General features: G+C 44.7%; 1 protein-coding gene across 1 annotated transcript in view; it reads left to right on the forward strand.

Annotated features, from left to right (window-relative positions):
• LOC122681495 (lipopolysaccharide binding protein) overlaps positions 1–15,951 on the forward strand; it is a 31,894-nt gene that overhangs the window by 7,715 nt on the left and 8,228 nt on the right. Inside the window, exons 4-10 of the mRNA XM_043883655.1 lie at positions 3,241–3,396; positions 4,613–4,676; positions 7,919–7,982; positions 10,502–10,593; positions 11,725–11,901; positions 13,750–13,809; positions 15,737–15,904. Coding sequence (XP_043739590.1) covers positions 3,241–3,396; positions 4,613–4,676; positions 7,919–7,982; positions 10,502–10,593; positions 11,725–11,901; positions 13,750–13,809; positions 15,737–15,904 — 781 coding nt within the window. The remainder of the gene's footprint in view (positions 1–3,240; positions 3,397–4,612; positions 4,677–7,918; positions 7,983–10,501; positions 10,594–11,724; positions 11,902–13,749; positions 13,810–15,736; positions 15,905–15,951) is intronic.

The following is a 15,951-nucleotide window of genomic DNA, read 5'->3' on the forward strand; positions in this document are numbered from 1 at the left end:
CTTCCCTGTCCATCACCAACTTCAAGAGAGTGCTCAAACTCATGTTCATCAAGTCGGTGATGCCATCCAGCCATCTCATCCTCTGTCTTCCCCTTCTCCTCCTGCCTTCAATCTTTCCCAGCATCAGGGTCTTTTCCAAAGAGTCGGTTCTTCACATCAGGTGGCCAAAGTATTGGAGTTTCAGCTTCAGCATCAGTCCTTCCAATGAATATTCAGGACTGATTTCCTTTAGGATGGACTGGTTGGATTTCCTTGCTGTCCAAGGGACTCTCGAGAGTCTTCTCCAAAACCACAGTTCAAAAGCATCAATTCTTCGGCACTCAGCTTTCTTTATATCACATCCACACCTGACTACTGGAAAAACCATAGCTTTGACTAGATGGACCTTTGTTGGCAAAGTAATGTCTCTACTTTTTAATATGCTGTCTAGGTTGGTCATAACTTATCTTCCAAGGAGCAAGCGTCTTTTAATTTCATGGCTGTAGTCACCATCTGCAGTGATTTTGGAGGCCCCCAAAATAAAATCTGTCACTGTTTCCACTGTTTCCCCATCTATCTGCCATGAAGTGATGGGACTGTCTGCCATGATCTTAGCTTTCTGAATGTTGAGTTTTAAGCCAACTTTTTCATTCTCCTCTTTCACTTTCATCAAGAGGCTCTTTAGTTCCTCTTCACTTTCTGCCATAAGGGTGGTGTCATCTGCATATCTGAGGTTATTGATATTTCTCCCGGCAATCTTGATTCCAGCTTGTGCTTCTTCCAGCCCAGTGTTTCTCATGATGTACTCTGCATATAAGTTAAATAAGCAGGGTGACAATATACAACCTTGGTGTACTCCTTTCCCAGTTTGGAACCAGTCTGTTGTTTCATGTCCAGTTCTAACTGATGCTTCTCGACCAGCATACAGTTTTCTCAGGAGGCAGGTCAGGTGGTCTGGTATTCCCATCTCTTGGAGAATTTTCCACAGTTTGTTGTGATCCACACAGTCAAAGGCTTTGGCATAGTCAATAAAGCAGAAATAGATATTTTCCTGGAACTCTTGCTTTTTTGATGATCCAGTGGATGTTGGCAATTTGATCTCTAGTTTCTCTGCCTTTTCTAAATCCAGCTTGAATATCTGGAAGTTCTCGGTACTATTGATGAATTTGCTTGGAGAATTTTGAGCATTACTTTGCTAGCGTGTGATATGAGTGCAATTGCTTGATAGTCTGAACATTCTTTGGTATTGCCTTTCTTTGGGATTGGAATGAAAACTGACCTTTTCCAGTCCTGTGGCCACTGCTGAGTTTTCCAAATTTGTTGGCATATTGAGTGCAGCACTTTCACAGCATCATCTTTTAGAATTTGAAATAGCTCAACTGGAATTCCATCACCTCCACTAGCTTCATTCATAGTGATGTTTCCTAAGGCCCACTTGACTTCACATTCCAGGATGTCTGGCTCTAGGTGAGTGGTCACACCATCATGGTTATCTGGGTCCTGAAGATCTTTTTTGTATAGTTCTTCTGTGTATTCTTGCCACCTCTTCTTAATATCTTCTGCTTCTGTTAGGTCCATAGCATTTCTGTCCTTTGTTGTGCCCAACTTTGCATGAAACGTTCCCTTAGATATCTCTAGTCTTTCCCATTCTATTGTTTTCCTCTATTTCTTTGCATTGATCACTGAGGAAGTCTTTTGTTATCTCTCCTTGCTATTCTTTGGAACTCTGCATTCAAATGGGAATATCTTTCCTGTTTTCCTTTGCCTTTAGCTTCTCTTCTTTTCTCAGCTATTTATAGGGCCTCCTCAGACAACCATTTTGCCTTTTTGCATTTCTTTTCTTGGGGATGGTCTTGATCACTGCCTCCTGTACAATGTCACAAACCTCAGTCCATAGTTCAGGTACTCTGTCTGTCAGATCTAATCCCTTGAATCTATTTCTCACTTCCACTGTGTAATCATAAGGGATTTGATTTAGGTCATACCTGAAAGGTCTAGTGGTTTTCCCTACATTCTTCAATTTAAGTCTGAATTTGGCAATAAGGCATTCATGATGTGAGCCACAGTCAGTTCCCTGTCTTGTTTTTGTTGACTATATAGAGCTTCTCCATCTTTGGCTGCAAAGAATATAATCAATCTGATTTCGGTATTGACCATCTGGTGATGTCCATGTATAGAGTCTTCTCTTGTGTTGTTGGAAGAGGGTGTTTGCTATGACCAGTGTGTTCTCTTGGCAAAACTCTATTAGCCTTTGCCTTGCTTCATTCTGTATGTACTCCAGGGTCAAGTTTGCCTGTTACTTCAGGTATCTCTTGACTTCCTACTTTTGCATTCCAGTCCCCTATAATGAAAAGGACATCTTTTTTAGGTGTTAGTTCTAGAAGGTCTTGTAGGTCTTGTAGAACCATTCAACTTCAGCTTCTTCAGCATTACTGGGTAGGGCATAGACTTGGATTAATGTGATATTGAATGATTTGCCTTGGAAATGAACAGAGATCATTCTGTCATTTTTGCAATTGCATCCAAGTACTGCATTTCAGACTCTCTTGTTGACTATGAGGGCTACTCCATTTCTTCTAAGGATAGGTCCCACCAGTCTGTGTTCCTGATATGTTCTTTCAACTAGTGTTTGGTTTCCCCATATCTTCACAAGCACTGGGTATGAAAATCTCAACTTTTTATCTCTCTGATAGATGAAAACTGGCATCATTGTTTATTTTCATTTTTTAATCATGTCTCGTGCTTATTTGCAATGGAACTTTCTGTTAACATCTTGAAACTCTCTTTTCTTTTCTCTTTTGTCCTTTCCTTATTACTCTGTATAAGCTTGTTCTTTGTGTATTAAGGAAATTAACTCATATATTAGCTCATGTGTTAAGCAAATTAGGTCTCTGGCTAGCTCACGATGCAATTTTTTTAAATTTGCATATGCCATTGTTGTTCTCTAAAGTTTTAATTTTCAGTGCTGGCAAGCTCATAACCATTTCCGTTATGGCTTCTGAGACTTGGATTTAACCTAGAAAGGCTTTTGCCCATCCCCGACCATAAATAAATGGACCCAAGCTTTCTTCTTGCTCTTTTATTGTCTTGTTTATAACAAATCTTTTATCTCATAATAACTATATTTGTAATAATTTCTGTAGTTAACTTCTTACTCTGGTTTCATTTAGTTGGGGGGTAAGAACTGAGATTTATATTTCCCCTCAAATGGTGGCCGACTATAGTCTATGAATCACTTACTACTTCTCCTTTCTCTTCTAGGAGACTAAAAGGCTCCTTTGACGTGAAGGTCAAAGGCATCACCATTTCAGTGAATCTTCTCTTGGACAGTGAGCCCTCTGGGAGGCCCAAAGTCGCTGTCTCCAGCTGCAGTAGCCACATCCATGACGTGGAGGTGCACATGTCAGGAGATTTGGGGTAGGTCACCACAGGGACACTGACCAGCTTGACTCCCAGCAGGAGCCAGAGGCCCATCCAACCCAAGGCCCAAGGCCTCTGATAAGCGTGATGGTCCAGGGTCCTGCATGGGCGCATCATGTGCACTTGGAGGTAATTCTTTGGGGGACCTGCTGAGATGAACAGAAGCAGATTTAAGCTCAGAGTAATGCTGGGTGTGCCGGGCTTCCCAGGTGGCTCAGTGGTAAAGAATACGCCTGCCAGTGCAGGAGCTGCAAGAGACACAGTTTTAATCCCTGGGTCCAGAAGAACCCCTGGAGGAAAGAAATGGCCACCTATTCAAGTATTCTTGCCTGGATAATCCCATGGACACGGCGGGCTACAGACGAAGGGACCGCAAAGAGTCGGACACGACTGAGCATGCACTGGTGTGCCATTTTCACCAAAAAATAAAGAGCTTCACCACCATCAGACAAGTGCAGTTTGGCTATGGAAAGAGCACAAAGGCTTCTGGTCAAATGAGAGTTTGTGAAAAACACACAAACCCTTGAGCCAATCTCTTCAAATCTCAGTTTCCTTGATTAGAAAAACATGAATTTGTGACTTCCCTGGTGGTCCAGTGCTTAAGATTCTGCGCTTCCACTGCAGGAGGGGCCGGTTTGATCCTGGTCGGGGAACTGAGATCCCAGTTGCTGTGAGGCACAGCCAAAAATTTAAAAATAAGAATAAATAAAGATATATTCCAAAAAAAGAAAAACATGGATTCTCCAGGTGATGGTCGTGGTGGTAGCAGTGTGCGTGCTGTCGTGTCCGGCTCTTTGCAACCCCATGGACTGTAGCCCGCCAGGTCCCTCTGTCCATGGAATTTTCCAGGTGATAATACTGGAATGGGTTGCCATTACCTACTCCAGGGGATCTTCCTCATTCAGGGATCAAAACTGTGTCTCCCTTGTCTCTCACATTAGCAGACATGAGCCACCCGGGAAGTCGCATGGAGTCTCCAGCCCCTCCTCCACATCTATTGAATTTGGGGCTGGGCTGTCAGATGCACTGAATCAGGGGGTGTGCTGGGAAATGGGAGTCTGCATGCTCATCCCATTCAGGATTCTGGAACACCACAGGGGCCAGGATGGGGAGGGGAGCCCTCTCTTGGGAACTGGTCTGCCTCTCCCTGATGCCCCGCTTTCCCTGCATTCAGGGCCACCAAGCTGACCATCCACTGTGCTTCCCTCCCCAGGTGGCTGCTGAATCTCTTCCATAGCCAGATCGAGTCCAAGTTCCGCAGGGTCTTGGAGAGCAAGGTGAGCTTGTCCAAGCAGCTGGCATTGCTGAGCTTCTCATGGGTTGGGTGCAAATTCTCAGTGATCTTTGGACTTGAACAGCCCTAGGGGCTGGCCCAGGCATATTTGGGCTCAAGGCCCAGAGAGGACAAATCAAGGTCATGGAGCTGGTGTGCAGCAAAGCTGAGGGCAAGATGTAGGTGTCTGGATGCCGAGTCTGTTCAGTTAGACAGAAAATGGTCAGATGCTTGGCTAAGGGTCAAACAACAGGGAATAAAGTCAGCTTGGCTGTGCTCACTGCCCACCCCAGCTCTGCAGTCCACAAAAGCCAAAAAGGAAATCAACACTTAGGTGCCTGTGGAGACCAAGCAGGAAGCTTTGGGAGTGTGTGGACCAGGTAGGAGCTCTGGTTCCTACCTGGGTGAACTCATGAGCACCTGCTTTGTGTTGCTTTGTATAAAGAGCAACAGTGTCAGTTTTCCCCATTTAAAAAAAATCCTGTGAAATCCCCAAATTTTGGAATCTGTGGCTAAAATAAAGAGGTGTATGTTAACTTTCAGTTCTCTCATTCACCTACTTCACCCTAAAATCCTGGCCCTGGTGTATCATCTACCTGGAGCTGCATTTGTAGCAATGACTGCTTGGGAAGAGAGACAGTAACGAAGTGGAAAGGGGAAACACAGGCACACACCTCTCTTGATCCAAGTCTGATTTGGCTTTGAGTGCCTCCTGGTGGTTGAAGTGAAAATAGCATGCAGACCCCAAGGATGGGACGTGGCAAGCAGTTCTGTTCCTTTTCTTGCTCTGGGGTCCCAGGGTCTAGGCGAGCTTGGGAAACATGCCAATCCTCTTCTCATGCACCCCATTGCCATGTTTCCATGCCTTTCTAGTGGGACATAGTATTCTTCATGGTGGTGTGGATTTATGCTCCCCTGTTGATGATGCAGACAATAATGACTAATAATATTGTACAACAGTAGTGCTGTGAATCCGGGTCTCCTGCATGGCAGGCAGATTCTTTACCATCTGAGCCACAACTTGCCCTGAAAGTGTCACCTCCTCATAGGAGCCATCAGTGACCCTCTCACTTGGCCAGGGCCACATACGTGCCCTAGGACACCTCCCCCATAAGTCCCTCTCCTCCACTGTATCTGTGGAGGATAGGTGATAGCTGGTTAATCAAAAAAGCTGTTTAAAGTGAGGGCTCAGACTTCCCTGGTAGTCCAGTGGTTAAGAATCGGCCTGCCAATGCAGGGGACATGGATTCTATCCCCGGTCTGGGACTATTTCACGTGCAGCAGAGCAACTAAGCCTGTAGGCCACTACTATTGAGCCTGTGTTCTAGAGCCTGGGAGCTGTGACTACTGAGCCCACATACCCTAGAGTCTGTGCTCCACAACAGGAGAAGCCAACGTAATGAGAAGTCTGTGCACTGCAACAGAGTAACTCCGGCTCTCTGCAACTAGAGAAAGCCCGCGTGGAGCAATGTAGACCCAACACAGCCAGAAATAAAAATAAATAAATAAATGGGGAAAAAAAATAAAGTGAGGGCTCACTCACACAGCTTTGAACAAAGAAAATATTTACATATGAATCCAAATATTTTAAGAAACAGTAAATGCACATTCCTTTGACCTAAGACGCAGAACCATTCTTTGTAAACAGTCTCTTAATTGGCCTAGCACTATCCTTCTAACAATTAACATGCATCAGCCACAGGTTCCGGCTTAGATTTCTTTAACCACAGTGAGAATCTAGAGATGTTTGCTAAGCGATCTCAATGCAGAATCCTTCCGTATTTTTATAATTGTTTTCCTGGTAAGCTTTTCCGGTCCATAGCAGTTTACTGGCACTTTCTTTAAGCAACTCACCTTTCCAAAGCACTTACCACAGGTTTTTCAGAGAAACAACTCTTTTCTCAGTCTTTATTTCATGGGTTTACATAAAAAAGAATTTTCAATATTTATTTATTTATTTGGCTACATCGGGTCTTGGTTTCCGCAGGTGGGATCTTTCGTTGTGGCATACAGATTGTCTAGTTGTCTCACATGGACTCAGTAGTTGTGGTGTGCAGGCTTAGTTGCTCCATAGCATCTCAGTTCCCCAACCAGGGATCGAACCCACATCCCCCGCATTGCAAGATGGACTCTTAATCTCTGGATTACCAGGGAAGTCCCTATGTAAGGAATAATTGAGTGATTGCAATAGCAAGGAAAGCAAACAGGTTTGAGAGCATGCATTTCCATTTCTTGAGAAGCACACAATTTAACTGGGGCAGCAAATTCTGAGTGTTTACTATGTGTGGTAGCCTGTTGGATGGGAGGATTCAGTCTTCCACAAGCAGCTGGGGAAACAAGTGTTGCAGGGAAAAGCCAATTCTGACTCTACGCTGGAACTGTTGCTTTGACTTGCTTTTCCTTGCTTTTGTTATTAGACATAATGGCCTGCCTCAGAAAATCCTGCCCCTCTCCTGACTGTTAAAGTGCCTTTGTTCAGAACCCTGGTCCACTTATAGATGGCACGAAGGAAGAAATTAACACATCCCCTTCCCAAGGCTTGTCATTCTAGGAGATATTTGCAAGATCAATAGCCTTTTTACTTTGTTTCCTCATCTCTCCCATCTCTGATCTATAAAAGAACCCCACATCCAGACCCTGAGAAGATGGTTATTTTGAAGCGTTAGTCTGCCATCTTCTGGGTCAGCTGGCTCTTGGAATAACAGATTCCTTGTCTTACTACCTGTCTCCATCCATTGGCCTGTTGTTTGGCGTTCAGCAAGCAGAGCGAGCTTGGACTCGGTAACACAAGGACTGTTGATCCATCCAGCTAATCTGTTAAGTATCTGCATTAAGTATACACTTATTTGTGTGGCTATTGCTACTTAACTATCTAATTCTGCTGTTCAATTCTAGACCCTGAGAGACTAGGGATTCTCAAAGGAATAGGTCTTTCATGACGGAGTTTCAGGCAGTGCCTCCAGCCATGTTGCCTCATCCGGCTGCATAGGCAATTACCTAGCTCTGATTTCCAGTCCTGTGATGGACTTTAACAGGCCCAACTGGACTCTATTGGGGTCCATGTGGGAGCAGACATGTTTTTGATCATTTCTATTTTCTCGGTACCTGGCACATCATAAGCACTTATGAATTTTTGTAGAATCAATGACCAACTAGCAAAGATGTGAAATGGGACTGAAGCAATTAGCACAGGGCCAGACCAAAGCCAGCAAACTCACTCGGGCTTTCTTTTCCCATATTTTTCAGATTTGCGAAATTATTCAGGACTCGGTGACCTCTGAGCTACAGCCTTATCTCCAAACCCTGCCAGGTAGGACACTCCACCCATCCTTGATTCTCATTAATTTTTATAAGTGTGTACATTAATATGTACCTTATGATATCTTACTTACATGGAGCAGCAGTGTTGAAAGTAAAAATTAAAAGTCCCCTTTCCTCCCCAAATTTTCTTCCAAGAGGTAAACTCTGTTTTGAGTGTGTACTCTCAGATGTTTCCTTTGCATGTACAAATATAAATATACACATACATAAGCATATGAATATACATTTACATGGGTTTCCCTGGTGGCTTATCAGTAAAAGAATCCACCTGCAATGCAGGAGTTCAATCCCTGGTCTGGGAGGATCCCCTGGAGAAATAAACGGCAACTCCAGTATTCTTGCCTGGGAAATCCCCTGGACAGAGGAGTCTGGCGGGCTACAGTCCATGGGGTCACAAAGAGTCGGACACGACTTAGCAGCGAAATCACCACCACCACCATACATTCACATATGTATTACTTTTGTTCATGAATATATGTGAATATGCATAATTATGAACATATACATTAGTCTATAATAGTAGAAACATTGTTCTTTTGTAGCCTGTATACCTTGGAGATCTTTTTCCATCAGCACACATAAACAGATCTCATTTTTAAAAATGTTTTTGTGGAAGTCAATACAGAGAGAAAAGTGCTCAAACTGTAAGTGGAGTTTTTAAAAATTTTTCACAAACTGAGCACACGCACTTATCTGCTTCCAGATCAATATACAGAACATGGCTGGCCTTTCAGAGTCCATTCATGTCTCCTTCTGGCACTACCCACCCCTCAAGGGTGACCATCCTCTCTACTTCTTCCAGCAAAGATCAGCTTTGCACTTGGTACATGAATGGACCTATACAGTAATCACAGTCTTTTATCAAAAGCAGAAGGCTTTCTCTGTCCAACTTTAAGATATGAGGTCACTCCATGAACCTCCCTGGTGGTCCAGAGATTAAGACTTCGCCTTCCAGTGCTGGGGGTGTGGGTTCAATCCCTGGTTGGGGAGCTAAGATCCCACATGACTTGCAGCTAAAAAAACCAAAACATAAAACCAAAGTAATATTGTAACAAATTCAATAAAGACTTTAAAAACGGTTCACATAAAGAAAATCTCAAAAAAATAATAAAATATGAAGTCAATCCATATTGTTCCATATTATGAGTTCATTCACTCTCCTGCTGTGTCATCCACTGTGTCCATGTCTTTCCATTTTTTTTTTTAAATTTGGAGGATAATTGCTCTACAATGTTGTGTTGGCTTCTTCTGTACAACAATGTGGATCAGCCATAACATCTCTCCATTTGTTTATCTATAGACCTGTGGAAGGCCATTTGGGTAGTTTCAGTTCTAAATCATTGTGGGTAGTACTGCTGTGAATATTCTAGGTCATATGGACATGGATCTTGGAATATATATGCAGGAGAGAAATTACAGGTTCCTGTGATGTGCCTAGGTTCAGCCTTACCAGATCCTGCCAAACAGTTTTCCAAAATAATTATATAGACGTCATTTTTTTTTGGCCATGCCACTCAGCTTGCAGGATCTTAGGTCCCCAATCAGTGATCGAACTTGTGCCCCCTGCAGTGGAAGCGTGGAGTAACCACCAACCGCTGGACTTCCAAGGAAGTCCCTAGACTTCATTTTAATAACTGCACAGTGTTCTATCTTATGGATGTGTCTCCATTTATTTAGTGAGCCCCCAGCTGCTGGACAGGTAGGTTTGTTGTCATCCTTTCCTATTACCAACAATGGGGCAGAGAGCATCTCATACTACCTCTTTGCCTGCACTTAAGAGTACCTATAGAACAGTTCTCTACAAGCAGAGGCTCCAGAGTTAGGCTACACAGGTAAAGTTGTCAGGGACAGGTCCTGGACAATTGGAGGTGTTCCCTGATGCCTTGGCCCCCAGGCCTCCACACTCACTGCTAACCTTCCCTTCAGTGGAGACCCATGTGGGCACAGAGGCCCCAGCATGTGGGAGAGAGAGCTCCTGCCCCCAAGGTCTTGGAGGGGAGTCTCTGGGTCCTCTGAACATGGCCCCGCCTTCCTGGTTATTTGTTGATATTGGTAGGAGGCTGGTTTCCTTGAAGATCAAGGTCTTGGTTATAAAGTTGAAGAGCAATATCTTCGGTTGGAGAATTTTCCCTATCGTATGTCTTCTTTGGTGTGAAGTTCTGGGTATGGAGGGGCTGCCACACCTGAGCTCCTCCTGCGCTCAGGCTGTGTGTGTGTGTGGCGGGGGGGGGGGGGGTGTGTGTGTGTGTAAGACTCTGGAAACTGCTCAGGCTCTGGGCTAAGCACACCTGTCCCCTTGTGGCTAAATCATCAGCCGAACAGAAGAAACCATGTCACCTCTTTCTTGGTGAAGGAGCTCTTTGCCCCAGCACTGGACTGGGTGGAGGGTCTTAAGGTGGAGGGGCAAGGGGCTCTGGAGACCTCTCCAGAGGGAGTGTGGGTCAGCCAGAGCCCTCACCACTTCTGCATCACCCGCCTCCTAATTCTGTCCCTTCCCCTGGTTCACAGTCACAACGAAGATTGACCATCTCGCTGGCCTTGATTACAGCTTAATGGGGGCCCCTCAAGCAACAGCCCAAATGCTGGATGTGATGTTCAAGGTAAGGGTCCTGGGTCAGGGGCTTGAGTGGGTCCAGCCCTGGTGTGGCATTCCCTCAGCTCAGCCCTTTCTTGGGGCCTCCTGTTCCCCAGCTTCAGATCTGTCCCTGTGTCCCCGTGGTTCCCACTGTGTCAAGGGCAGGGCAATATGGAGTGGTGGGGAGTATTCCCAGAGCCAGGATCCTTCCATGGTGTCTTACATCACTTAGGCCTTGAAACTTCCTTCCTCCCCTGCCCCCAACTCCACTCCTTCACCTATCCCACCTTGCAGGTGACATTAACCAGAGCTGGCCCTCGATGGCACTGAAGAGCTGGCCAAGAGGTCCTATAGGTTAAAACACCAAAGCTTCTGATGAGCGTTTCATTAGGGGATCCTGGACATACACTTTGACCCAAAGGAAAGCATATTTTTTAAAACAATTTTATTGGAGTATAGTTGATTTGAGTGACCCAAGTAACTCTAGTGATAAAGAATCTACTTGCCAGTGCAGGAGACATGGGTTCAATCCCTGAGTCGGGAAGAGCCCCTGGAGGAGGAACATGGCAACGCACTCCAGTACTCTTGCCTGAAAAATTCCATGGACAAGAGGAGCCTGACAGGCCCCAGCCCCTGGGATCACAAAGAGTCAGACACGACGGAGTGACTGAGCACACACACGTAGATGATTTACAGTGCTGTGTTAATTTCAGGCCTACAGCAAGGTGAATTAGTTATAGAGAGACATATATCCACTCTTTTTCTAAGGTTCTGTTCCCATATAGATCATTACAGACTACTGAGGAGCGTTCCCTGTGCTATGCAGCAGGTTCTCATCAGTCATCTATTTTGTATTTAGCAGTGTATATGTGTCAGTCCCAGGATCCCAACTTATCCCTTCCCCTGCCCCATCCTCTAGGAACCATAAGTTTGCTCCCTACATCTGTGACTCTACTTCCATTTTGTAAACAAGTTCATTTGGATCTTTTTTTTTTTTTTTTTAAGATTCCAAGGAAAACATCTTTAATGGTGGAATTTCAGGCAGTGTTTCTAGCCAGTGTTCCCTCATCAGACTCTATAGGCTCCCAGCTCAGGTGTCTAGCCCTGGGATAGACTTAGAAAAGTTCAAATGGATTCTCTCTCTCTCTCTTTCTAGGGAGAAATTTTTAGCCTAGAGGACCGCTTCCCAGTTGCTTTCCTTGCTCCTGTCATGAACCTTCCTGAGGAACACAGCCGAATGGTCTACTTTGCCATCTCTGATTATGCCTTCAACACCGCCAGCCTAGTTTATCATAAAGCGGGATTCCTGAACTTTACTATCACGGATGACATGGTGAGACTTGTAGCAGAATAGCTCTCACAGATGACTTTGTCACTTGGTCTTCCTTCCTCTTTCTTTTCCACCCATTTACATCAGTGAAATAGTAAACTATAACTAAGAAAAAAGATCAAGAACAGGAAAAATATGTTAACACAATTTCCCTTTTCGCTTTGGTGGCCAGGAAGCTCAAAGTTCTTTCTCCATTATAACAATTGTGGAAGATTTTGTGGCTTGCTTGTCCATATTTTACTTTTCCCTCCTGTCTAGATCCGTTATCTTTGTGTGTGTGTGTGTGTGTGTGTGTGTGTGTGTGCACGTGCTGGGTCCTGTGGAGCACGGGGGCTTCTCTAGTTGTGGAGCATGGACTCTAGATTACATGGGCTCAGTATTTGCAGCATTCAGGCTTAGCTTTCCCATGGCATGTGGGATCTTAGTTCCCTGACCAGGGATTGAACCTGTGTCCCCTGCAGGTTTTTAACCACTGGACCACCAGGGAAGTCCCTAGATCTGTTCTCATGCATATTTTCTTTCATCCTGATGGTTTGTGGAGATTTAAAAAAAGATTTTAGTGAAGGAGGCAGGATAATAGATACACTGATAAATTCATAAGATTTCATAGAATAGAAAATAAAGACCAAGTTAAAAGTAAGGCACAATTATGGAGACACGGGACCCATAAGTTGAATTTTTTAAAAACCACAGATCTGTGTGAGTGCTTCCTGTAGTCAAAATGGAAAGAGTACAGGATTTAGGGATTCATAGTGAAAAGGAGAGAAGACGTCACCTTAGCATTTACCTCTAAAACAAAACTGTCTCCAATGTGGCTTTGTATAAAGGTTACTACATTTTATAGTGGGTCACATCATGAAAATTTCTTTGTTTCTTTCAAATTTCTGGGGTTTTAGGCAGCTGTTTCTTGTAGCTCTTTGTAAAAGCTGAAGCCTCGTGTTCCATGTCAGGATGGTGGAGGAAACACAATGCAGTCCAAACTGGATGGTCCAGCCAATCCTGGTAATAAATTGGAGACCAGCAGTGATGGATGGAGTGACATTTGTCCTTTGAATGATTTCTCATCCATGCCAGGGTCATTTACTTCTATTGTCATTTTTGAGTCACCCTTCCCACCTGTGGTACAGACCTTTCCTTCAGCAGAAGGGATCATAGTAGCTGTGTTTTATTGAATGCCCACTATGTGGTAGGCCTTGGGCTAAATGTTTTATACTCACCATTTCATTTAGCTCTGACAATAACCCAACAAGTGGGGACTATAATTATCTCTTGGACTGGCACTAGTGGTAAAGAACCCACCTGCCAGTGCAGGAGACATAAGAGACATGGGTTCAATCCCTGGGTCTGGAAGATCCCCCGGAGGAGGGCCCAGTAACCCACTCCAATATTCTTGCTTGGAGAATCCCATGGACAGAGGAGCCTGGTGGGCTACATTTCATGGGGTCGCAAAGAGTCAGACATAAATGAAGCAACTTAACACACACACATACACGCACACACATAATTATCTCCATTTTATAGGTGAGGAAGTTGAGGCTCAGAGAGGGAAAGGGACTCAGCTGGGATTACATAGTAACCTAGAGTCAAACCTAGGTCTGTGAGACTGCAAATCTCACTCTTGTGGATCCTCTGATTGAGTCCTGCATGTCACCTATGCCCCAAGGAGAGCATCCAAGACCCCAGGGATTCATGTGCTCACGGTGAATGCAGAACAAGCATATCATCATTGCCATGGTAACCGCAAGCAGTCAAGAAGCTACATTATTAAATACCCTCTCACTTCCCCATCTCTCTTCAGACCTTCAGCTCTGGCCGGAGCACCTAAAACTTCTTTGTGTCCCTTCATTGCAGATTCCACCTGATTCTACCATTCGACTGAACACCAAGTCCTTCCGCGCCTTTGTTCCCAGGGTAAGGCTTCCCTTAGCCCTCAGGGTGCAGGTTGAGCCCCGAAAGCCTTCAGGAGTATTCTTTAAAACCTGCAACCTCCTCTCAGCTTGATCAAGAGTCAGAAGGCCCACAGCAGGGTCCCCACTGAAGGCTGGGGTGCTACAGGTTTCCCTTCAAAGTCAAAATGACAGAGGCCCAAGCCCTGTGTCTCCTGGAACCACAGACCACCCAGTCTCTTACTGATGATCTCTGACAATCCCAAGGAATACTGACAGGCCCCACAAAATGTACCCCAATTCACAGAGGGTGTAGTAGCGGTCAGGCCCTGTTCTTGCAGCTTTACAAAAATTATCTTTTGAATGGATAATAAATTCTCATGGTTCAAGATTCAAAAGACCTAAAAAGTTATAGAGTGAAAATTCCCATCCACTCCTGTCCCCTAAACATCCAGCTCACACCCCAAGTCTACCAATATTATCAGATTGCACACATCCTTCTGGGGAGATTGTATGTATATACAAACAAATGTTATTTGTCTTTCCTTTGTTTTTTACACAAATGGAGGTATATTTTACACACCAGTTTTCACCTTACTTTTTCCCCTACTGTACCAGAAGATGATTCTGTATAGGTAAATAAAAAGCTTCCTCACTCTTGTTTTCCTGGGAATCCTGTCTGCCATTGTATTATGGACTGAGCATAGTTTGAGTATCTGGGTCTCCCATGGAAGGACATGTACGTTTTCTCTTTGCTATATCAGTGACACGGTGAATAACCCTGTAGCTCTGTCATTGCTGGACTAAGCTCTTTATGTGCAATGTCTCATTTAATCCCATAGAAATCTACCTGTCTTCTCCTCTAATTTCTGGGTACCCTTAAGACACCGCTCAGATAGGCAGTAGTGTTTAAAGTTCCTTTCAGGAGGCTTGATGATGGCTGAGAGGAATTATAATGATGGGAAAATTGTTAAACTTCAAATGCTGCAGTACCTGGGTCATCTCCTTCCATAAGGCACCCCCCACAGCAGGCCCCTTCTCTCCCTAGAACCCCACAACAGCCCAACCTGCCGCTGTATTGTTGGCACTAGCTTTGGGACCTTGGCCACATCCTGGCTCCAACAGCCCTTTTTGCCCAGAAAGAGGAGGAAACTCCCCCTCCTCCTTCCTGCTCACATCATAATCAACCTGACACATAAGCAGATCAGCTATCCTTTTGAGGGAAAGTGATTTACCTCCTCAACCTTCTAAACATCTCCCTTTTACAATAGAACGTAGATTTTATATTTGCATAGTTAAAAGGCTCTTGGGACTGTTCCTCTACCAACTTCCCCCCTACACGGAACAGTCTTGACCCCAGATTAAATTTTAATTAAACAGAAAATTGCCAGAGCTTTTTAAATGCTAGAATCTAGGTGTGTCATATCTCAAAAACATTGGCGTATGCAGTTATCAGACTAGGGGGAAGGGAGCCAGGCGTGCGGGCTCTAGAGAAGCAATAGCTCTCAGCGATGGCCCAGGGAGGGGTGTGGAGTGAAAAAACTCAGTCCAACCTTTCTGGAGGATAGTTTGGCAATACCTGGCAGAAGCTTTAAAAATATTCTTGTCCTTGGAGTCCGCAGGGAATGTATCCCCCAAAATAATAGCCAAGGGTACACAGGGGAGTAGTTATTAAAAGGCAACACTTTGGAGACAACTTGATGCCCAATAAGATTAGATCATTTGTAGTACCCACACACAGTGGAATAGAATACAGTTCAGCCAGGAGGTGACGCAGGCTCTATATGTCTGACATGGAAGGATGTCCAGTGATACCTTTAAGAGAACAAGGCACAGAGCATTTTGTGGAAATTAAACCAACAGGTGGTCTCAGCTTGCTCTAGCTCCCTCCAGGTTGTCCCAGCAAACCTGCATATTTTCTTCTCGACATAATCTCTTCATTCCACCCTCAGATAGCCAGACTGTACCCCAACACAAACTTGGAGCTCCAGGGAGCAGTGATCTCTGCCCCATGCCTGAACTTCAGCCCTGGGAATCTGTCCACAGCCGCCCAGATGGAGATCGAGGCCTTTGTGCTCCTGCCCAACTCCGTCAAGGAGCCTGTCTTCCGGCTCGGTGTGGTAAGGTTCAAAGCCTTTGCAAATGTTGTTGCCTTTTCCTGCTGGTT

Source organism: Cervus elaphus, chromosome 23 (assembly GCF_910594005.1).
Source record: "Cervus elaphus chromosome 23, mCerEla1.1, whole genome shotgun sequence".
NCBI classification, from domain to species: Eukaryota; Metazoa; Chordata; class Mammalia; order Artiodactyla; family Cervidae; genus Cervus; species Cervus elaphus.